Raw genomic sequence first — 23,405 nt, 5'->3', positions numbered from 1 at the left:
TATATATATATATATATATATATATATATATATATATATATATATATATATATATATATATATCAGAAATATTAGATAGATCAGAATTAATGAATCACCTAAGTATCTTGTTTTGTACTCCGGTTTTATCCTTCAAAGTATATTGCCGTGTAAGTTGGAGAGCATTGTTTGCAAGTCGGCCAATATAAATCCGAATAATGAGAACGACATTCGGTGGTGGTATTTGCACATCTTACGTAAGTATCCGGGTAAAGTGCGTTTAAGAAGTGCTCGCACTAGATGAGAGCATTTATAGATATCTAGTGCACATTGTGTGCAAGTAATACATGATTCGCGGATACATGATACGTTGATATGTCAGAACGTATATAAGAAAAAAGAAGTACATAAAACGGAACGGATGGTACTGCAGAACAGATCGATAACCGACCAATTAGCTGCCTTTGATACTAGATACGTAAAACCGCGTAAATAGGCCGCTTTTCTCGCCGAATTGCTCGGTGAGATATGGCTGAACTGTGCAGTCCGCGTGCAAGAGCTGCGAACCACGCGAAAGCTACTCGTTGTCGTCGCACAATATAAAAGTTTCCCTTGAAATGGCACGCTAAACTGCGCCGCAGTCCGCGGAATATCTCGCCACTAGTGAACTCTATATTATATTAGAAAGAGAACTACCATGCTTAGCCTGTATACCAAAAGAAAAGAAACTGAAGTAGATGAGGCTCTACCATCTCTGTCCTTGTCTAGTAAATTTTGATTTGTCAATCGTTTTCTATGTTCTTTATTGCAAACAATAGTTTTATTAACTTTTTTCGGCTTGATCGACTTCAAATAGGCTATCAAACAGTCAAATACATATGACTGCACTTCGGCTTTAATTAGCGCTCGCCAAATGCTTACATTGCTGTACGTTGAGCTTAATTGATAAGATGAAAGTAACATGCATCTTTTCATCTTGTTTTATCAATATTTATATAATTACAATTATTTCATATAGTTTAATCTATTACACACATTACATACGCGACACGCGCACACAAATTTTTCTCTTTCCAGTATAGCATAGAATTCACTGTTCGTCACCAACGACTTATTTAGCACCGTCTGTCATTAACTTATCTAACATTAATACAATGATCGCGCAAACATCGCTTTTTCACACGTATCTCTTCACATCATCGTCGAAGCTCTCGCGACTCCAATAGCGCTAATTTCGACACAAAATGCTCACTAAAAAAACGAAAAAAAAATACTTGTATATTCTTGCACTGCACTTGCCAGATAAGTCACGCAATTCATGTCCTTATCAAATCTTATTATGCTATGTGGCCGTGTTTGAAAAATTATTCCTTACGTACTTAATAATTACGTATGCATAAATACATTTATCATACATACATGTATACAAACATACCTACACACACGCAACATATATTCATAAAAACATACATTCATAAAAACATACACATATACATATACACACACATTATACATACCACAAACAAACAACCATACACACACACACAATATATGCATACAAATACATACATATTAACTATGGCAGTCTGTCAAAATGCGCGCGTTCATATAACTAACAAGCGCCTGGTTCAAAGTGTTCTATAAACGGAACGATGTTAGCATTTTATGAGACGATCTCGCGACCGTTGGCAAAGTAAATTATTGTACTGACCAATTTTTTGTTGGTTATTCAGCGTTAACTAACTCTGGCACTGCACTAACGTTAATACCGTTTCTAAGCGCGGTGCGATAAAGTTCTCTTATGTTTTACACTTATCGTACGTATTTCTCATAGCATAAATATTATCGGTTTTTGTACAAATTCCACATAAAATGGTACCAGTAACATAATACAATTATACTTGACATAACTAGAAATTACATTTCCAAAACAGTATCTTTTTTTATATGTAAGTTTGAGATAAAAAAAGGAGATATCCTACAGCTTGTTTCTTTTCGCAACGATCTCACAAACTTTTTTGCAGCTCATTGCGCAAGAAAAAATGTATAAAAAGACGATAAATAACGAAATAGAATTCGTTCGTCGTGCTTTATAAAACTTCTGCTCTTAATCAGCTGCAAATTGTGATTTCAAAATTGATTATGGATGTGTTGTAAATCACATCTCTATAATCTGGACATGTATATAAATTTCTCTACTTAAGAACTACGGATTGCCGTTATTTGTTCTAGTTTCAAAATATTCGCCTCAGTTACGCTTACGTCACATCTCGATATTTTATTTCTAAAGGTAAAAATAAAATATCGTTCTTTGCTAATATTTTTTCTTTCTAACGTCTCGATAAGACGCTACAAAAAATATGGCAGTGCATCACGATTAATAGCAAACTGTAGGATCGTAAGATCATTGAAAGAGAGCATAGTATTAATCGTAACGCGTAAGGCTCATAGAAAATCATGGTACAAGTGCCATTATCGATTACTTGGAGCATGAGTGTGAAATATATACTGTATGTTTCTTTTAGAGCAACTATTCGACAACTGGTCTAATTGAAAACTCGGACGTAAGTACGTAAATTATCGAATTTTTTGCGAGGATAAAGTCAAGACGAGTATCCGCGATTATTCTTCACCGAAATTTTAACCTCATCTCATTCCCATTTTTACTAGCTTATCGATTCTTTATCTCGAGTTATTAATCCCTTTATTCCAAAATATCATCCCTCTCTGCCCCTTTAAACTATTGCAAATAAAAAAACTGATATGATTCTGAATAATATTGACTTACATACGTCGTAATCATCCAATCTTCGCGTAACTATTTTCATTTTGCACTTGTAGAAATTTTTTCCTCAGACGCGTCACGATTATACGTAATCGTATGTTTGTAAGTTGGCATACAAATGTTTTCCTGTATTTAAATGCACACATGTCGTGTGTTCTTGTCTACAATCGTAGACAAATTCACTCATGAAAGAAAAGAAGAAGGACAACTATACAGATCGAACTAGGCTTCAAGTACGGGATCTACTCTGGTAAGACGATCGCTTGAGAAATTGCTTTTGTCGCATCTGTAGAAAAAACGTTGACTGTGCGCACAATCGCAAATTTAATAACGATAGACTTAAACTCGTACTTAAATGTCGAACTTACCGTTTGTATTGATCCGCATTCCTCAATTGACAATGCGTACAATTCCGGCTTGGCATTGTCTGTCATTGAGACAATTGGCCATCAACGCAACGCAGACCCCGTAATTGAAGATGGTGATTTTAATCTTTACAATCGCACACGCGTGACGGCAGTGATAGCTTGGATATGGTGTCATGTGCATGTCGGTATATCGGCCAGCAACTTCCCGATCCGCGAACTGAATTTCGGTATCGTTAGTCGATATATTTTTCTCATCGAGTGCTACTAAGAAACTAATCGAATTTAAAGCATGTCGGTGGTTACAGTACCACGGCTCGTAGTCGCGGAATCGACGGGTATTTATCTAAATTAATGCTGTCGGTATAAAAATAATATCTGTACACCTGCGCACTCGCGAACAGTCATTCGGTATACAAATACTTCTTTAATATTCCAAGTACTTGGATGCCTGGAAAGTACCCGAACACTGGATCAATATTGAAACTATAGCAACTGACCATTGGCCGACTAATATTTGCTGCTAGAGTACAAATATACTAGGGTTTTTCGATATTTCAAGTCAATTTTCTATATAAACAAAAAAGCAATGTGGATAATTGCTGTCTGCAATTAGATTCTCCGATTGTTAAATTTCAGCGACAAATACAGCTATCGATTGTGTCTGCATTAAGCTAGTACTTTCCCGGCAGAGCTTGTCGATATAACTTGACAGCAAACTGACGACAATAATCGAGAAAAGTCTGATAATGATCTGACGTATTCTAATAGCAGTAATAGTAATAATAATAGTAGTAGTAGCAACAGACTTAATAATATTTGTAACACAAGATCTGTATCAACAGATTCCACTGTCCAAAACTGCAGAGAGTTAACCGATGTTGCGATCTCGAAATATCTAAGAAACCCAAGTGAGATAACAGGTTCATTTAGCCGGATGCCAACAGCATTAATTTTAAACGCTAAACTTTTCACGCGCACGCAACTATCGATTTTTCCTCTTACCTCTGTTAGAATAATCCGATTCCAACAAAGCCTTACAAGTTAAAAGGAAAGAAAACAAATCTTCCCTTGCGGCCAGCGATTTAGAAAATTAATCGGGATGTTCCTAATGAGAAGAAAAATGCTTACTAGTGTACGCGTGATAGGTTGGTGGTGTTGGTCACGTTCTCGCTACCTCGTGAAACATCTCGGATATCCTGAAGATTCTCCGTAGATCGTGTGACACGCGTAGAATAGATAGATGCGGCATGAAATGTTGACGACTGTGACTAGGGAGGTAAGACGTCCAGCTTTAGACCTATCTTCGGCTTGCAGAAGCCGCAGTAACCGCCGCACTTGCCGAAGATTCGCTGATTATTCTGAGGAATATAAACATAATGTTAATATTTAAAACATTCGAAAATTATAATATAATATAGAAATAATACAGAAATCACTCGACGACCATTCTGCTCGTTCAAGTGTTTTAGCTTTGGCGATGGAGAATGTTAACATAAGACAAAGGAATATTTGAGATTTTGTGCGTGTATATAGTTGTTATATAAAGAAATCGTTCTGTTCCTTTAGAAATTGATTCCTTACGATCTTATTAATCGCAAGAGAAGCGCTTGAGGTGTCCGGGATCCATGCGACTTCCGATGATAAACTTAGAGCAGTTCCTGTCAGATCAATGCTGAAGCGACCCTGCGGGCACTTAGCAAGACTGTAACAATCACCGGCCTTACCATACTCTACGCGTTTTATCCCGTGCGTCCATGAGAACGTATAATCGTTTGCTAAAAACATAAAAAAAAATCTAAAAAATGTGCATAATAAATATATAATAAATGTCAAAGATACATATTTTGTGAGTGTAAACGAGCATTCTATATAAAAAAAAAAACTTTCTTAAATTTCCGCAATAATTCACCTATAATGTAGAGTCTCACAGGATCTATGCGTACTCTCTTGAACATCGTTTTGCCAGAAATCGTTGAAAATTCAGACACGCAACTAGTGCAACTGTCATTCCTCTGGCCATTGAATGGACACACGTGTGGATTTCTTAACCTGATTCACGCGTTGAAGTAAAAAAATTAATTTTTACTTAATTATTACAATAAAGTAAACTGTCATTCATCCCAAATAATAAGTAGACGAAATATTTTAGATAAACAGACATATGATTCAAAAGCAGATTAGCCCTAGCGAAAATAAAAATTGGAAAGTAAATAAAGTGTAAACGAAGAGTGATGGAAGTATAAATGAAGCGCTTACAAAGCGTAAATTGAAACATCGGAACGTAAAGCAAACGGGTACGCTTGCTTTACGTTCCGATGTTTCAATTTACGCTTTGTAAGCGCTTCACTTACACTTTCATCACTCTTCGTTTACACTTTATTTACTCTCCAATTTCTATTTTCACCAAGGAAGGAAACCTTTATCCTCAAGTATTTCAATTCAAACGACTACTCAGACAAACTAATCGTCCAACAGTATAACCAAACACATTTTTCTATTTATTAATGAAAGATAAAAATTTCCTCCGATAAACGTATATGAAATACACGTAGTAGCTTTAGTAGCTCACCTTTTGTTGTAGATTTCCGCATAGTTTTCACTTTGACCAGCTGGTAGCGTCAAGTATTCACGTGGCTCGGCGCTCGACATCCCGTGGCAATAGATTGTCATATTTTTACCACCGATCAATAATGAATATTCACCATCAGTGGTGGTTCGGTGACGTTTCTGAATTTCTAGACAGGAGGTTGGTCCGCACCTTCTCTGATTGCACTTGCGCTTTCGTTGCGGCTTGAATTCCATCGGGCAATAGTATCGCGCGACTTTCTTACCGGTTCTGTCGTGGCAATAGAGTCTACGATTTTGTCGGCCTTTGCGTCCACAAGGATGGCTGCACTAAAGTAAATAAACCAAGAAAAGACGTGAAGATGGATTTACGATTTCAGAAATTAGACGGAATTAGAAAAATTCGTCTTATTTACCTTCTTCCAGGCGCCAGCGGTCCAATAATATTTGTCACTGCATTCGCGCAGTTTGCAGATCTGCTCACCAGTCGGTTTTTGATCCATTGGACAACCTTCCGTCGGTGTCGGGTCGATCCATCCGTAGAGGTTCACATGATGGCAAGTGACCGCGCGACGTTGTTTACCTTCGCCGCACTCCGCCGAACACTTGAAAATAATAAACGCGTTTGTTAGTCTCATTGTCATTGTGATCAAATATACATCGAAAATAATACAGGAATCATCCCAATGTTTCCATGATCAATAATTGTGTTTCGTGTAACGAGAGAACGTATTGAGAAAGATTATCGTAATAGGGTGAAATATTGCGTGAATGTAAAAGTTTTGATGAATTTCGCGATAGGGAAACAAACTAAGTAACTTTATTAAAAACGATTTATCCATACCACCAAATAATCCTCATTATTTTCTATTATCTTTCGCGAACATTCAGGCAGCATTCGTACACCTCTATCATCAAAGATGACTGGTTTTTCGTCTAAGAATGTTATAGGTTGTGAAAAGTAGTGAATTTTCTGTCATTCGAATTGTTTTGAACCAACTAAATAAGTGATCATTTTATGGAGAATATGTAATGGAATATCTTAGTTTAGATCCCCGAACTACATTGCGCTTGTATCAGAGTATTGGGTTTAACATTATCGTGATAGAAGACAACGCTTTTCCGTTGACTAAAACCGGATGTTTTCTTCAATTGCTACTTTTAAATTATCCAATTGTAATATATTTTGTATATTTGTCAATAGTCAAGTATATCGTATATACATTGATCTGAGCAAGATACGTTCTCTCGTTATATACACGTTCAGATATGTGACATGTACTCCTGTCTCACTAAACTGTGCAAATTTACGCGAACGACTTAAAATCAGACACATGCTCATGCATAATCTGAAACAAAAATGTAGATCGTTCCAGGCCGTTGTTATTTCACGAATGTAACCTATATAGAATGTTTGATATATACGATGAATATTTCATCAAATGGGAATATGCAGCGTTTTACCCTCTTCAAGTGTTATCTTAATATTAATGTTACATACGTGATTATGTATCACAACAAAGTTTTCTGAATCCGCTAAATAAAGTGCACAGGTTACACACACGTTAGTAATGATGATGCACGCAAGAAATCCTTTCGCATCGAATTGAATGCACAATCGTTATTTTACATTATTATTTCTATATTAGAAAAGATATCGAGAATAATCACCTATATACCTATAAAAATAAATGTTATTTTACAGGATGTCCACGAAAGTACTTTCAAGTTTCATAGATATATTCCATATTATGCTTCATCATTTTGGCGCGAACAACCTTTCGCTTATCCGATTAATTCGCTTATTCGATTAATTATTATCCGATCTCAATTTTCAAAAGCTGTTTAATGAATACTAGACTTATATTTCGTAATTTTTGACATTTGAGATATAAAACATGTCGAACTAATACTTTTGCAAGATTTATTAAACTTACGAGAGTGGAAAGAGATCTTCGTGAACATCCTCAATTTTTCAACAATGCGAGAGTAACATGCATGAAAAAGACCAGCACATTTCAAATAACGAGAATGAAGGAACATTAAATCGCCAACGTATCTCAGCCAAATTTGATGACATCCCTTCGATAATTATCGATCAACAATCACCATGCACCTTCCATGGTCCGTTGTATCGTCTAAGGAGCCCATTCCCGATACGATCCATCAAGATTAGTTACTTATGAATATATTCTTGGTGCGATAATCGTTATTTCCTTTGCAGTACACATATACACACAAACATACGTACAAAGATACGTGCGTAACATAGGTAACTCGTTTTTACTTTCACGTTTTGCTCTTGAAGGCTAACGAGACGTTAAACACACGTAAAATGGAATATAACAGCAAGCTATTACGAGTGCAATGCTGGCATAAGAGGTAGAGGTACAAGGATACCTCCGACCAGGTGCCCTCTTGCCAAGTATAGTCGCAGGCAATACGCTGGCATAATCTCTGCGATTTTGGTTTGCGCGGTTTCGTTCTCGAGCACAGCTCATCCGTAACGGGTATTTCCGGCCCATGGTTGCCTCTTCTGATTATACATTCCACTCTTCGCGTCTGAATCCCGTAGCCGCACGATTTAGAACACTGCAAAATATTTCGATTCGCTGCAAACTTGCCACACATTACCACTCACAGTGGTCACATTTGGCGAGAAATCATATCGCCACCATTACCAACCATCGCAACACTTGATTTTGCACCCCATATTTTCTTTTTTAATATTTACTAGAACAATGCAAGCGCACGCTACGCACACGCTAGTTAAATTGTGCTATATATATATATATAAACATGTAACATTTTAATAATTACAAGACACAGGAAAACTCTAATATCTCCTGCCATCCTCTACTCTCACGCTCTTTCGTTCACTCACTCGCTCTCTCGCTCATACATTCGCTCACTTGCTCCTTCGCTCGCTTACTCGGTCTCTCACTCTCTTATTCACTCACTCACGCAAATTAAATCCTGATAACTATCGATAACTATCCTTTACCCACGTATTGATTGCAATTCGTTTTTAATTATCAGAGAAGTCAGAGTCGAGAACAGTAGTTTTATCAGTGAGAGATATCGTTTTGCGACTACTATTTCGTACGACAGTATTAGCGAGTGTTACTTACGGGAGTCCAATCAGACATTCTCCATCTGCGGACAATGTTGAAATCGAAATTATTCTCCCTGCTGTTTTTAGGACCGCCTCTGCAAGGCTCCTTCTGACATCTTCGTATATGCTTCGGTCGTTGGTCAGTACACTCCCTGTCCGGTAAAGTCTCGCCGTGATGGCTTTGACAACGAACTTGACGATGCTGGAATCCATGATCGCATTCCATATCGCACTAAATAATTTCAAACGTTGAAAGAAACATTAGTTACACAAGTTAATATGACGTTGATATTATAAAATGATTTCGATTCAATTTACCGTTACATTCGGTTGTATACAGATAAAATCAATGCAAATCACATTAACATAATAGGATTAATATGTAAGTCATAATGTATTAATGTATATGGATTTACCTCACTCCAGTCACCGGTAACCCAAGTTGGACACGGATGACGATTGCAGGCGCTCCTGGTTACCGGTTGTTGACGTGAGTTGCAATAATAATCGGGCGCAACAGTTCCTGCCTCCGAGGACACACACTTTACGATCCTGCTTCTGTATCCGGTATCGCACGCCTTCGAGCACTGCACGCAAATGACGGTGAATGTAACATCACGTCACAAGCGTTATAATATCATTATCTTAAAGTAATGATAACGAGATAATCCCTAACAAAATCAACGAGCCTACCTCACCATACGATCCTGTATGCCACTTGTAACCAGAGTGGAATGTGATGCCGTTGCTGTCAATTTCGTTCTCTTGTTGCGAAAGATCTTCGCGCGATGGGTTAGACGAGTAAATGATCGGTGGTAGGCTCGCCTGCGAAACGGATCTTCCTTTATCTTATACATAACAGATAGCTTCTAATGAGAATATGAAACACCGTGTTGAAATGCACTACATGGCAAAACGCGAAATATTCTTATCTTATTCCATCAAGCCGACCATCGGACGGTTTATAAACAAACAAAGTGAAGGTATATGAGTAATGAAAAATATTTGTTATCAGGCAACTGTAAATTTACATTATTTTTCAATAAAATTCCTTTACACATACGGTGTGTGAAGGAAAGATCAAAATTTATAAAGATACTATACGGAATTATTAAGTATATTACGTATTACTTACAACAGTAGGGCATGGTTTCAGCGTACAGGAAGCAGAGTCATTCGGTTTCTCCAACACGGGGCATTTGTCACTCGTCATGCCGTCGGCACTTTTGCAGACAACTTTCCTTCGTAGCGTTCCTTCACCACACGTCACCGAGCACTGCACAATAAGAAAGTAGATTCAATCCGGCAGTTCGCAATACAAAACCGACATAAACTGCATTCGCTTTGGGCGCTTACGCGCTGAAAGCGTTATTCTATTTTTCTTTGGCGTATAATGAGCAACAAAGGTAGAATGACGCTTTCAGCGCGTGACCGCCCAAAGCGAACGCAACCACTGTCACCCAAATCGCGGTGCATACTAAACTATGCTATTGTGTTTGAACACTTATCGAAAATGTCAATGCGGTATTTCGCTAGCCTGCATAAAGATCAATGATCTAAGGAACAGTAATGCGAATAGATGATTAGCGGATTTATATAATAAATCAAGCTAAGTATTCTTATAATGTTCCGATAATTCGAACATCGTTTAATCATTTCTGTCATAAGATTATTCGAAAATAAAAAGTCGTCACTTTAATGCAATAATTTCATCATCAGTATTGAGTTGTGACGCAAGAGATTTGTTCTATATGCCGTGCAAAACCGAGAACGAAATTGTGAAGTAACTTTCATTAATCGGAAAAGATAGTCGTCGATATACTTTGTCCAACTATAAAGAAAACTTTCTTGCAATTTTTTAATAAAAAAAAAAAATATATATATATATATATATATATATATATATATATATATATATATATATATATATATTAGAATCAAGGATAATTTTCTCTAAGGAAAACACAAACTACATAAGTAAATATTGGTCTCGGGTGATGATGTACAGTACCGGACTCCAGTCGCCGGCATGCCAGTAATGACAAGGACCTGCATCGCAGACCTCCGTCGTTCCGTTTGGCGTACCGCTGCAGTAGGTACGCGGTACCACGCGATTCTCGACATGACACCAGGAGTCTCTGTGCCGTTTCCCCACGCCGCATGTCACGGAACACTGCGACATTTCGTGACGCGCGTTTTACATTAATTCAACTCACTCGTAAACAATACACGATACGCAGGCTGAGGCGGTTAAAGCGTGACGGACGAGCTGCTACGAGACCTCGCATTTCGCTTCACTTGAGACGCGTATCTTCAAGGCCGACACTTGAAGAGAGATACGTCGCACGCTTTACACGTCCCGCCCGGTGCGCGGTGCATATCTTACCGAACTCCATTCGCCCAGATCCCATTTCGGGCAAGCTTCTTGACCGCATATTCTCTTGAGATGCTTCTCCTGTTCGGCGCAGTTATCATCTCGCACCTGTCGCTCGTTCGAATCAACGCACTTTGCGTTTCTAAATTGCACACCGCCGCCGCACGAGACGCTGCAGCCGTTCCACTCGCTGTAGCTCCAATGAGCGTCGTCGCACGGGCCCATGCAAGGTTGATGTTCACTTGGTTTCTCGATGTGCGAGCACACGTGTGTCGATATCGGCTGTGGAGGATGCGTCGAGTCCAATGAGACTTGAACGCATCGCGAAGTGACTGTCTGAACGCCCGGACCGCAATGATTCGAGCACTCGGACACGGAAGTCGTCTGCCACCTGAGAAATAACAGTTTTTAATATAATCTAGTTGATAGTTCGTTAATAAAACAGCGTACAACAGATGCAACATGTATAATTTCGGATAATTTCTCAAACTGTTTTCTTTTATTTAAATAATTTGATATTCATAGCACTGAGAAGTTAGAAAATTCCACATCATGCGATCAACGAAACAAGTTGATTAATTTGTTTAACGAATCTAGTAAATAAAATTTGCCGATATCAAGCATAATATCTTCAAATGTGTTGTCCACTTACTGCAGCATGCAATACGCGTTGCATACTTGATTCTCCTCCTGCGGCTTATTCTCGGTTCTGCAATAATCATCAGGCACCACCTCTTTGTGCTCGGTACTCCTGCACTCGGCCCTACGATACTTCATACCCTGGCACATTTGACTGCAAGCCGACCAGTCGCTGAGCAGCCACGTGAAGCTGTTCAGAATCTTCTTCGGCACGGTGTATTCATACGTAATCTGTGGCGGATACACATTTCCTACGGATAATACCTGGAATGTCGTGTGTTTGCTTGAGCGGACTCGTGTCTCTTCAATCTACGTAACATAATTGTGATCGAAGATAATGAGTAGACCTGCCTCCAAAATTAGATCGATAGCGATCGGCCGAGAACTGTTGAGCCGCTCGACGATCGATTCCGGTCCGCTGTATTCGATGGTGACGCCCGGGTGCACGATCACCTTGCGATGCATTACCATGAAATTGCCGTTCAGGACGTATTCACCGTCCTCTCCGATTCGCAGTGCTGTACGACAATATATCGTGACACGTTTTCAGTCATCATCCAGTCAAAACTTTTGCAGAAATTAGTTCAAATTTCAGCGATAAACGTATTGCGAGATGCGGGAGGGGATTCGCTGTTTAATAATAAAATATTATACAAGCAATTTCCAAAGCGTAGTGTCAAATTGGCCATCTACTGGAGACTACGGACGAATAGATTTAGACACGAGGAGGTCTTACCGAGATAATTGCTATCATTGTGCGACCCCAGCCACCCGCGTTGCCTGATGTCGATGTAGCTGCTGCCGGCAGGAATCTTAGCCACTCTCGTGTAACCGTACGTGCTGGCGTTGTAGGAACCGGTGATCCTCTGACAGGTAGAATTGTCACCTCGGCAGACTCCGCAGGTATCGAGCTCTACTGTCGAATTCAAAACGTGATCGCATCCAGCCGGCTTACATTGACCGTTTACACATATATGAAATGTATCGGGGCCACAGGGTGTTCCGTCGATCACTTTATCGCGCAACATGTAATACTGATTGCTCTCCACTTGACAGTACAGCTTGCAACGATCTTGTGATAGTACTGTAAACGAAAGATTCATATTACGGTCATTTTCTTTCCGTGAAACTCTCTGTAAATTCAAAGTCGAATTAAGTTAATCACTAATCAAGATAAGTTGAGATAAATATAAAATGAATAAAAAGAAGACTAATTGAAATAAGACTAATTGAAATAACAAATCAAGCAATCGCTTACTTCTAGTATACTTTGCGTGCCACTTGACGTCTCTGGCGAGATTCTGAATGTTGAAGTTATTGTTATCGAATTTCGAACACTGCTGTTCTCTGCAAAAGGAAAGAAGAAAAGGAACGAGTGCTAATGTTGAAAGTAGAGAAGTGAATCATCGAGATTTATGGGACTAAAACACGATTATGTGCTACACGCTTCCATTTTATGCATTGTGTCGCCTTATTGACCTATTTTTAGCATTAATTGGTATAGTCATGCCCTCGTTGACTCATTTGTTCCTAGAAAGTGATTCTGAAGACTGGAGCAAACGATTTTCTCTTCAACTAAAGATAAAAATGTCAGAGACATTTCGGATAGAGTCTAATAAGTTCTCGAAAATTTTAACAAGTTGAAGCGTACCTGAAATCCGGACTACCCGGTGGACACTCCCTGATGCCGCAGCTGCGGTACTTGACGCGCTCGCCGACACAGTAATTGCCGCCGTTCTTCGGCGCCGGATTGTCGCACTCGCGATACTTCCTCTTGACACCACCGCCGCAGGTGCGCGAACACTCGCCGTATCTTCCCCATTCGCCCCACTGGCCGTCCACCGGTTCGAGATTCCTGCGAGAAACGCACTCGCCGCGGTGGCACCACTTGTCGGCTCCGCACGAGGTACCGTCCGCCCATGGCATGTGCTGGGTATGACACTGCTGATGATGATCCCACAATGGCGCGGTGCACCACAATCTCCTACACACTGCCTGGCCGGTAACCAACCAACCCCTCAGTTTACCTCAATTCTTAAGCAACAGTTCGTTCAATGCATATATTGCGGAGTTATCGATTTTGATAAAATTTCGAACTGGAACTTAAATTGAACTAGAATTTCGTTACTTTTGTATCTCAAAGAATTAGCTTTCTTACTTTCAACACAATAGACCGTACACTAAGCATTGAACGTGAGTATATGATAATAATATAATGGCAATGACGATAATGTAATGATGACAATAACTTTATTGGATGCTGTACCAGATGCAAAACTTCTGACTACTGTGTGCGTAGTAGACGTGTTTGGTTTGGGTGTGAGGCGACCAGAAGGCGAGGCAACAGTTCAGCAGCTGATACTACTGCCTTGCCTAATTAAAAATGTAGTCAAAATGACAACTATGTTTATTCGGCGGTGCGGTATGCGATGCCACACACGGACGAGACGATGCACAACGACGCTGACACAGCATGAATTTACGCAAATACGAATAACCTGTGAAATGAACTGACTACGGTTTACTCGATAGTGTATGACTCAACGCAGCAGAGCGAAAGGCTAAAAGGAGGAGGCAAAACGGACTTCAGGGAGATGGAAGAGAATAATAGTGCTTGATTGCAGTGAATGATAATGTATTGAGCTGCGTACACGCGCAGCTTTCATTATCGAGTCTCATTGCGTAAGAAGATCAGAGTTAGCTGGAATAATCAAAGGCGCGAATGAAATGAAAACGAAACAAGCAAAGGTGAAGAAGTGTGTCTTTTTGATCTCACGATCGACAATCAGTTTCAATCAGATCCGTGAAGAGAACGTTTTCGACTTACCATCACTCACCATGTGAGGGCAGATTCTGGAGCCTTGCCCGAAGACGAGCTCGCATTGCTTGTTCTCCGAATAATCCTCGCCGGGCAAGCGACCGTCCTGCCTTTCCATCATCTTGCTGGGCTCGTCCAACAAGCAGTTGGCGTAGCCGGCTCTGAAACAAGTTGAATTGAAGGATCTGGGACTTATGCTTGGTTGTCGTCAGAAGCATCATTAGACGATTTCGCATATCATTCAAATATCCCTTCGGGTTCACATTTTTTGCGACAACGAGTGAAACTTCTACGAGCTCACAAAGGTCGTTCAGAATCTCGTTAAATCGGATGACTACTCGCAACGACTCGTCTCCCACCCGGGAATAATTCGCGAAAAATATCATAAAAAAAAATCGCGATATCCTCCTATTTAGCTCCAGTTTTTGTCTGCAGTTAGCAGAACCAGAAAGTCCCATCCGATCGTAAAGGATTAAACTATATGTTATCATTGCCGCAGACAAGTTTCGAGAAATAGCCTATGATTATTCGAAGATTTCGCGAGAGTGTTATACAAAAAAGGGGCAGATTAACACGACACAGACAAAGCCTGCCTGTCGCGTAGCATGTTATGGTATCGTATCAGGTCGCGGTCGTGGGTCAACTCGTGATGATCTCTTTCCAGAGTGCTCCGGCGCGCCGTTCATAACCGAGTCGTTTGCCGACTAATGATTGACTCACTCGAGAAATTCGGTGACATAGTGCCGGGAGCATTTAGACCATTCCCAAGGAAAGGTATTATCGTCCAGCATACGGGACATCACGTTGTGCACACCCGAACGGTTCCTGAAACCCGCGCACTTGGGATCGTCATCATGCGGCATGTTGAGTCTGAAAAATTCATTTGGAATATTCCTCCTTAGAATGAAGAACATGGCGCTAACGACAATTGAAAGTGTAACAATAGCAGTAGTGAATATTAATGCTCTCTATTTGCGGATTCTAATGAAAAGATTATACAGAACGTAAGAATGGCACGTATTATTGCTGATAGTTACACTTACACATGACCAATTTCGTGCGCGATGGTAAACGCCGCGGCCAACCCATTGTCTTGTACAATAGCGCATGAAGATCCTGGCGAGCACATTCTACCAAGTTCGGCCAACCCCAGAGTGTCACAACGCTTCTGACCCGGATTGTGACACAAATTTTCTCTAGAAATCCATTTTGTATTCAGAAATGTACACACAATTCGTTTTGATATCTCGAATCTTAACTTCTTAAGATGCATTTTTCAGCTACTTTATCTGAATATCTTTAATCTAAACGTTCATAATGCTCACAAAGCATTAAAATAAATTATTTATGCATAAAAAATTCGACGTCATATTTACTATATTATTATCATATTATTTCATCTATATGGAATTATGCCATATTATTTCATCTGTATGGAATTATGCCATGCAAGATGTATAATCAGCGACAACAATATTGCATTGTGTTTCTTTACTATTTGTTTTGAATAATAGACGACAATCGCACATATGAGGACCGAAACTTGTGAAATTTAAAAAATATTGCAATTTTCTGCCATCGAGTAGTACGTCTATAATTTCAACAACCTGAAATGTGTGCGTCTAATACAAACCTGGTTAAAAGAAGTGCAGCATCGTGGTGTTCTGGAGAGGGCTCGTCCGGATTGTTGTGCTTCTGCCAATTGCAAAATCGCTTCAACATTTCAGCCGCCGCGATTCCGTCGCTTCCGGTATGCTTCTCACCGAACATTACATCGGTCTTGATAATCTTCATAACAGCTATGCTCACCGGATTACCAATCGACTGGTCTTTGTAGATTCGTGAGACCTATCCTTCCAGGGAACAAATATATTTGACAATATATTTTTGAGACAATATATTTCGTTGTGACGTATCCACAATTGCAGCGTATTGGATATACAGCACCGCACATTGCTGCATGACTTTGTGATTTTTATTCAAGTAAAAGAAATGGCATATTCGAACAAGCAATGACAATTTAACCAAGCTCAACAATACAGTGTTAAAAATTAGAATTGAGGAAACTGAAATTGAAAATGAAAAATAATCATCTCGTTTCTATTAAAAATCGTCTTCAAAATGATCGTAAAAGCCGAAGTTACCGATTGGAAGGATATTCGTCGATCTAGGACACGCTACACTGCTGTGCTACACAAAGCATCTATTTCGATCCAGTATGCTCTTTCATTCATAAAAGATTCATGAATCTCTTAAAGCCGATTGATAGTTAGTTATTAGGAAACGGGATTGAATCATCGAATGAATGACAGGCGTGGATTCGTGAAAGCGAACTCTCCGCAGGATGTTGCCCTCCGGTAAGGTGTGGCCTTCGCGTGGGATACGTAACTGGCGTAGTGCACTCGATAATGACCGCCATGACGAAGCTAACTGCCGAATTATATCGAATCAATGCTTCCCATCCCCTTCCTCTTCCTCTTTCTTGACTTTAGTAGAATATTTTCGAAAATGCATTATCACGTCATTCTTCTTCAACGCAAAATAATCTACCATAAAGCATAATATTTATACCACATGGCGCTATAATATCGGTTTTTTTCGATACTACAAAATGATCAGCTTACAATTAAATTAAAATTCAGTTAAAGTCAAAAGATAAATAGCAACGAAAAAATACGAGTCGTACCAATTCCACTCAATAAGAAAGAAACATAAATTACGAAACGTCCTCCTGTACGAAATAGATGCTTGAGAATTCGAGGAACTATTAGTTCCCATCCTAGACAGGGTCTTTTAGTTTCCATTTCCGCACCAATCTACAAGTATTCGAAGAGAATATGTACCCACCGTGCTCATTAGGACCAAGATATAGCTGATCAGGCCGCTACCGTGATAATCTACCATTTTCTTGTCAGCCACCACCATAATCTCGATGAAGTATTCGCGCGGTAATGCTCGCCGTGGTCTCCACGTGACAAAAGGATCCAAGTCTTGAGAGTGTCCTCCGTTCTGATAGCTGCGCTCACGTTCTATACTGTGGTATCTAGAATTCATAAAACGTACGTTATGAGCGCGCTTATATGCATACAACCAACTGATTCACTCAAGGAGTTTCTCCTTCCTTATGTTCGATTGGATCAGCTGAGTCTATTTGGAATATTCCTCCTTAGCATGAAGGAAAAATATTTCTCAGAAGGAAATCGATACCTATTGTCATGGTCCTCTTCCTCGAAGAGGGCCCGACGATACTCGCTCTGCTCTGTGAATCGCTCGTACTCCTTTTCCTCCTCCTTGGAACGTCTCAACGATGCGGTTTTCCGCGTCAATGATCTGCGCTCCCGCGGACGCTCCCCGACGTAAATCTTACCAGCGGAACTATCGTCCGTCGACGGAGAAGGGGTGTCGTTTAAGTCGTAATCTGTCGACATCGTAATGCTGATCACGATTATGTAAGCAATCGTATATTCACGAGATAATTCTTGCAATAGAAAAGATTGTCATCATTATATATACGTAACGTTGACAATTTTACTGTTGCAAATAAATGATCAGGCTGAACACGTTCGCGTGTATTTCACCGTAATTGCTTTTGATCGACTGGAGCGCGTTTACATTAGAAGGGAATATTGCGAAATTTTCCATTACATCGATCGATTGTTACGGGAAACCGTCAGCTTCTTACGCGATTTTTCTCTTTTGTATGAAATCCTCTCGCACACGAGAGAGATATCGTGCCAGGCGCATGTTGCAAACGACATGCACTTTCACCCGATCGAAAATACAGTATACATCGCGTAACTTTCTAGCGATTATCGAATATCTTATGTCTCTCTCGCGGTGAAAAGAACGCGTTCGTAATTTGCATGTTCGGAGGTGCGACGTAAAAATTGATCGGGTGTATTATCCCGCAGAGTACGCTTCTCGTGTCGCTATCGTCCCCGGCATCCTCGTTATCTTATTGCCGCATTGCAGTCATCGTTTAAATGTTACATATAAGTGAAAGTAAAATTACTAGGAGGCGAGGGGAGATAGCTGGAATTATATACGTAATAGTCCGGGGACCATTCATATTTCTAATACCCGACCAATACTCGTCGCGAATGAATACGAGTGAATAAATGAACCTTCGAGTCGCATGACTTCGTGGAGCGTTCAAGCGACGATCCATCCTTCGATCCGCCATGATCGAGTATCCGTAATAATTCGCTTCTTTTTTCGCGATCTCCGTAGGGACGAGAGAGAAAGAGAGAGAGAGAGAGAGAGGAAGGGCTCGAGTTGACTTCGGAGTTAATCAGGGTACCCGTTAGCCCGACACGATCGCACCGAGTCAATGACTTTTGCATATCGGAGAATCGATCGTTCTCGTCGGAGATTGCTAGAGGCTCCACGTACTTAACGAGAGCCACGTAATCGGCGCGTGCCGTCTGTCTGCTTTTCCCGGCACGCCTCGTCGCAGCCACGTTCCCGTGTACCTCGATATCTCGAGAAACTAATGATAAAGAAGCCATTTGTAATGTTAATACTTCAAACACTTTAGTTCATTAACCTTGCACTTGGCTCTTTGTATCTTATTATAAAAAATCCCAGTTCTCAACGGGTCATGTGACTGTGGAGGTGATATTATCTGTCCTGGCGAAGGAATGGTTGTCTCATCTCGACGTCATATTATACGCAGGAGCGAGAATCTTCTCTCATTGTTCACGCGTAAAGCAATTTAGGCTTATCGTGACTAATTGATCAACGCGCTATTGATATCGTATCGTCGCACAGACGGACTCGAGGTTGGCGTTATTTTGAAAAGATCGCAGCCGCGCGAGAGACCCGAAGCGATACACGAGGAGATGAGAATATTTGGACAGTATACCATCGACGACGTCGTTTTGTAGGCAGAGAGTACCGCGCGTCGCCAAGCTGTCTCGATGGTACATCAGAATCCGCCGGAGGAAAAACGTAAATGCCTGAACCTGTTTCGGTAGAGGTGGTCGTGCGAGTATACGCTGAATGAAAAAAGACGCGATACCTTCTCTCCTCTTCGAGTCCTCCTCGCGCACGTGAACACGCGTTTCACGTCGGGAGATGAGTGTTAAGTTGGTGCAATTGTGGCCGCGCGCCCAAACACGGAAGAGTATACATTTCTTTATTTATTTGACGATTATATTAAGGCACACACTGACAGATATTCGATCGCTGAGAGATATCTAGACCAATAGGAGCCTTATAAGATGACAATTGCAAACTTTATCTACGTGAGGATAATAAAGTCGACAAAATATCACGCTATTATCCAGCATAACTCTTATTGGACTAAATATTTTTTTCAGCAATTTATTTAACTTATTTCTCAATTTATTGTAGATTTGCTTCAATCGCACCGATATGATTATATACGTGCAAAATTGATAATGCCGTATCGATCTTTCCTATGTAAAGAGAATATCGCGAATGAAATTAGTTATAAATGTACGAGTGAAAGTCGACTTACCTATCACGCCGCAGTTGTGATTCCTGATTTCGTCCTCAGTAATATCGAAACCAGTGTCTTCGGTGAAGCTGGACGACGCCGTCGCGGGTACACGGTAGATCGCGTGTTGCAACGAGGATCCAAGGGAGTCTTTGTCATCTTCGCGCCAGTGTTCCGTGGGTTTGATGAAGTAGCTTCCCATAGACGTCTTCATGTGACCGGTCTAAAAGTTACAACAAAAATTCGAACGGTATTACACGCAAAAAAAGAACTAGCTTCCAGAGCTAAAAAATAGTTGTGGCAGATAAGATGCGTCACTGAAATAGGGACAGCTAATATCGATACTACCGAAGCTAAATTTATCCGCTGTTTAAACTTAGGCGCTACAGCGAGAAATATTAGCTGCTAGAAACAAATGACTGTAGCAAATGATTGTAGCTGTGCGATAAAATTTTTTAATATATGCATACGATAAGAAATTTAGGAATAACTGCCATTTTCTTAGCTATTTGAAATAATGTGCATTTTTAATGTCACCTAATATATTTGTATTTCATAGAGAATGCATTTTAGCTGCCATAGCCAATTCTTAGCAGTGACAGCTAAACGATTAGCCTTTTGACTAAGTTTGAATCAGCTACCGCGGTTTAGCTGATATTACTAAGTCATTTTTTTGCGTGTACGATTATCGCATTCGTTAAGGTTGATTATCTTCGTAACCAAGTTAAATCCAATCAAAATCCTATTAAAATATTACTTTTGTCGATTGAATTTATCTAAAGCTCACTCAGAAAACGAGCTAAACAATATGATTTGTCCTCAATTTGCCTTCCCGAATTTCAAAAAGTTCTAACAAAACGCATCTTATTTTCACTTGTGGGCTCAGGACTACTATACAGGTGCTTCTCATTGAGCGACAAATCAATTCCAAATCGACCACGAGCGACCTACAGCTAAGAGAATGTTTGGTAGTTTCGCGAGATACTCTTCCGCATGAAAATAGTTTTCACTAGTAATATCTCTGACTTCCAGAGAGCGTGGTCTATTTAGGGATCAGTTGTGCCCCGACATTGCACTATGTGAGAACTTCACTTCCTCGATCCGAGCATATTATGCGGCAGGAGCAGCCGAGAGTATGCTCCCGCTAAATATAATCCGCCTACGTGCATTCCGCGTGCGAGCAAATCTGGGGGAAAGACGCGCACGGATGTGCACGAGTATAGACGAATCGAAGGAGAATTCTCTATTCATAAACACAATGCAATCTGCTATTTAGCAGATGCAGGAGACACCGTTGAAATCAGTCCTAACATTAAAATTCTTCATGTTAAAACAATATATTATTTTTTAAATCGTTGTTCATGTCAAGCATAGAAGAAAGATTGGAAATCTCGGGAAAAAAGCCTGACAATCTTGAGAAAAAAAGTCTGAAAATCTTGGAGAAAAAATCTGAAATTTTTGAAGAAAAAAGAAACTATAAATATATAGAAGTCTTGAAAAAAGTCTAAAATTTTGGGAAAAAGTCTATGTAAGTCTTGGAAAAAAGTCTTGGAGAAAGACTTGGAAATCTTGGGGAAAGACCTTGGGGAAGTCTCGCACAAAGATCTTGGAAGTTTGCCTGGAAGTTTTAGAAAAAAGTTTGGAGACGTGCAGATCTGGTGTATCTCCATGACTTCCAGATCTTTTTCCGAGTTTCATATGTGAGAAAAGGAAAAATGAAACAAGAATCCACAAGTTGAAAAAAAGTATCCGAGATATTTGTTCGTGCGCGCTTCTGCGACGCGCCAATAAAAAGTCGAAAGTTAGTACATATCTGCGCTATTTCTCTCTTTGCCTAAAAAGAATGTCGAAAGATTAATAACGATTCTATTCAGAAGACCCATAATCGAACTCGTCTTTGAGGAACGATCAAGAGACGGTCGCGAGATAAGCTCTAAAAGAGGGTAATCGGTTTGGTCGATGATAATCAACCAGCAGGACAGTAATCGACCAGGTAGTCGGGAAAGTCGACCTTATTAATTGTTGCCTCTAATTACGGGAGCTCAAGCTGTCGTCGGCATCGTGAATCACTCGTCAACTGCTCTAATGACACACTACGCTTCGTTACGGGAGTTACGGGTGAAACTGGCTTAAGCAGGCAATAAAGGGATATTTATCGATTATCAACGCTGTCTTAGCACGACCCGCGCGTGCTTCTCCGTAATTTCCATATACTGCGAGCGAACGTTGTACGGCTCGTTTCCTTCTAATTTGCGACGAATTAAATCTAGAAGTTGTTTACGCCGTTCCGCCTGTTAAACGCGTGTTAACACACGTGTGTGACTATCGCTTTCATAATCGATCCCGTGTATGTTACGCACTGTAAAAAGTTATGTGTGTCGAAATGATGATAATATGAGAAATGCCTGTATTTAACGGCGAATTTTATTTCACTCGAAAGAAAATTAGTGAGACTTCGAGATTTTCTTACATGTTCCTAACATTATATCTCATTATTATATTGTTATTGCTGTCATTATCATCGATTATTCCATAATTGTAGTCTTCTGGCAGCTCACGGTTTTTGCCCGTTGAGATAAATTGAGCAACAATTTACGAGATCTATCCGATCGATCTTGCGTCGTTTATGAATGTTCTCATTAGCAGCGTTTTCATTTTTCGGAAAATAATCGATCGTTTCGCTCGACCGGGCACGGGGGTCGAGAACCGTTGATTCCGAGTAAACTTTCACCGAACAAGTGAGATTTTACATCGAAATTATTTATAAATGTGATATATTTCACGTAATTGACAGAATATCGCACGTTGCGCGTTTACGTAAAATAACAGACGATTCGAATCCCGTTTATTTTCAGTCACGGCGACGTGTACAGATGCTGTTAGAAGAGCGCTATTTACAAACAAAGCGCCGTCCGTTGTTATCCTATCCGCTAACACCGATACGTTAACACTCTGATTAAACATTCTAACGGAGATGGACTCTCCCATTTATTTGTTTTTTCGGAATGCGGAGGTTCTCGACATTTGCACACGTGTGCCGCGAAGCACGCGATGCCGACAATGATCTACTTAAAATACTTACAGAACACGAGCAACTTTTAATATAGTTAAGTTACGTCTCAAGTTAAATCTTCTGTCACGTACCGTTAAATAATTCTTCTATTAAGTTAGCGCGAAAGATTTATCGGCGTATTTAATAAATATTCGTAGACTCGTCACTGAATTGAGTATTAAAAGAGCTAAATTATTAAATTAACATGAATTCGATCGGTGATGATGCTAAATCAATGAAGCTCATTGA

The 23,405-nt window shown here is 40.0% G+C and overlaps 1 protein-coding gene across 6 annotated transcripts in view; it reads right to left on the bottom strand.

Annotated features, from left to right (window-relative positions):
- Window positions 1-107: 107 nt before the first annotated feature.
- The window catches only part of LOC116844373 (A disintegrin and metalloproteinase with thrombospondin motifs 9), a 50,699-nt gene continuing 27,401 nt past the window's right edge, over window positions 108-23,405 (bottom strand). Inside the window, exons 5-29 of one of the 6 annotated variants that reach the window (XR_004378072.1) lie at window positions 20,126-20,327; window positions 17,851-18,061; window positions 17,491-17,686; window positions 16,277-16,491; window positions 15,687-15,839; window positions 15,364-15,513; window positions 14,653-14,804; window positions 13,477-13,816; window positions 13,084-13,172; window positions 12,562-12,909; window positions 12,177-12,343; window positions 11,839-12,089; window positions 11,199-11,577; window positions 10,824-10,985; window positions 9,948-10,088; window positions 9,506-9,637; window positions 9,229-9,399; window positions 8,829-9,044; window positions 8,098-8,289; window positions 6,114-6,302; window positions 5,702-6,027; window positions 5,042-5,181; window positions 4,714-4,907; window positions 4,261-4,490; window positions 108-3,349 (exon numbers count right to left, since the gene is read on the bottom strand). Coding sequence is in view for 5 of the 6 variants with exons in the window: in XM_032815807.1 (XP_032671698.1) it covers window positions 4,401-4,490; window positions 4,714-4,907; window positions 5,042-5,181; window positions 5,702-6,027; window positions 6,114-6,302; window positions 8,098-8,289; window positions 8,829-9,044; window positions 9,229-9,399; window positions 9,506-9,637; window positions 9,948-10,088; window positions 10,824-10,985; window positions 11,199-11,577; window positions 11,839-12,089; window positions 12,177-12,343; window positions 12,562-12,909; window positions 13,084-13,172; window positions 13,477-13,816; window positions 14,653-14,804; window positions 15,364-15,513; window positions 15,687-15,839; window positions 16,277-16,491; window positions 17,491-17,686; window positions 17,851-18,061; window positions 20,126-20,327 (4,806 nt within the window). In the remaining variant the exon portion in view is untranslated. Of the gene's footprint in view, window positions 4,491-4,713; window positions 4,908-5,041; window positions 5,182-5,701; window positions 6,028-6,113; window positions 6,303-8,057; window positions 8,290-8,828; window positions 9,045-9,228; window positions 9,400-9,505; window positions 9,638-9,947; window positions 10,089-10,823; window positions 10,986-11,198; window positions 11,578-11,838; window positions 12,090-12,176; window positions 12,344-12,561; window positions 12,910-13,083; window positions 13,173-13,476; window positions 13,821-14,652; window positions 14,805-15,363; window positions 15,514-15,686; window positions 15,840-16,276; window positions 16,492-17,490; window positions 17,687-17,850; window positions 18,062-20,125; window positions 20,328-23,405 lie in introns of those variants that run through there. The other 5 variants (XM_032815807.1, XM_032815808.1, XM_032815810.1 and 2 more) reach the window with 5 other exon arrangements.

Source organism: Odontomachus brunneus, unplaced genomic scaffold (genome assembly GCF_010583005.1).
Source record: "Odontomachus brunneus isolate Ranch 3 - 2012 unplaced genomic scaffold, Obru_v1 Obru_scaffold_041, whole genome shotgun sequence".
NCBI classification, from domain to species: domain Eukaryota; kingdom Metazoa; phylum Arthropoda; class Insecta; order Hymenoptera; family Formicidae; genus Odontomachus; species Odontomachus brunneus.
This window is presented reverse-complemented; position numbering and strand designations above follow the sequence as displayed.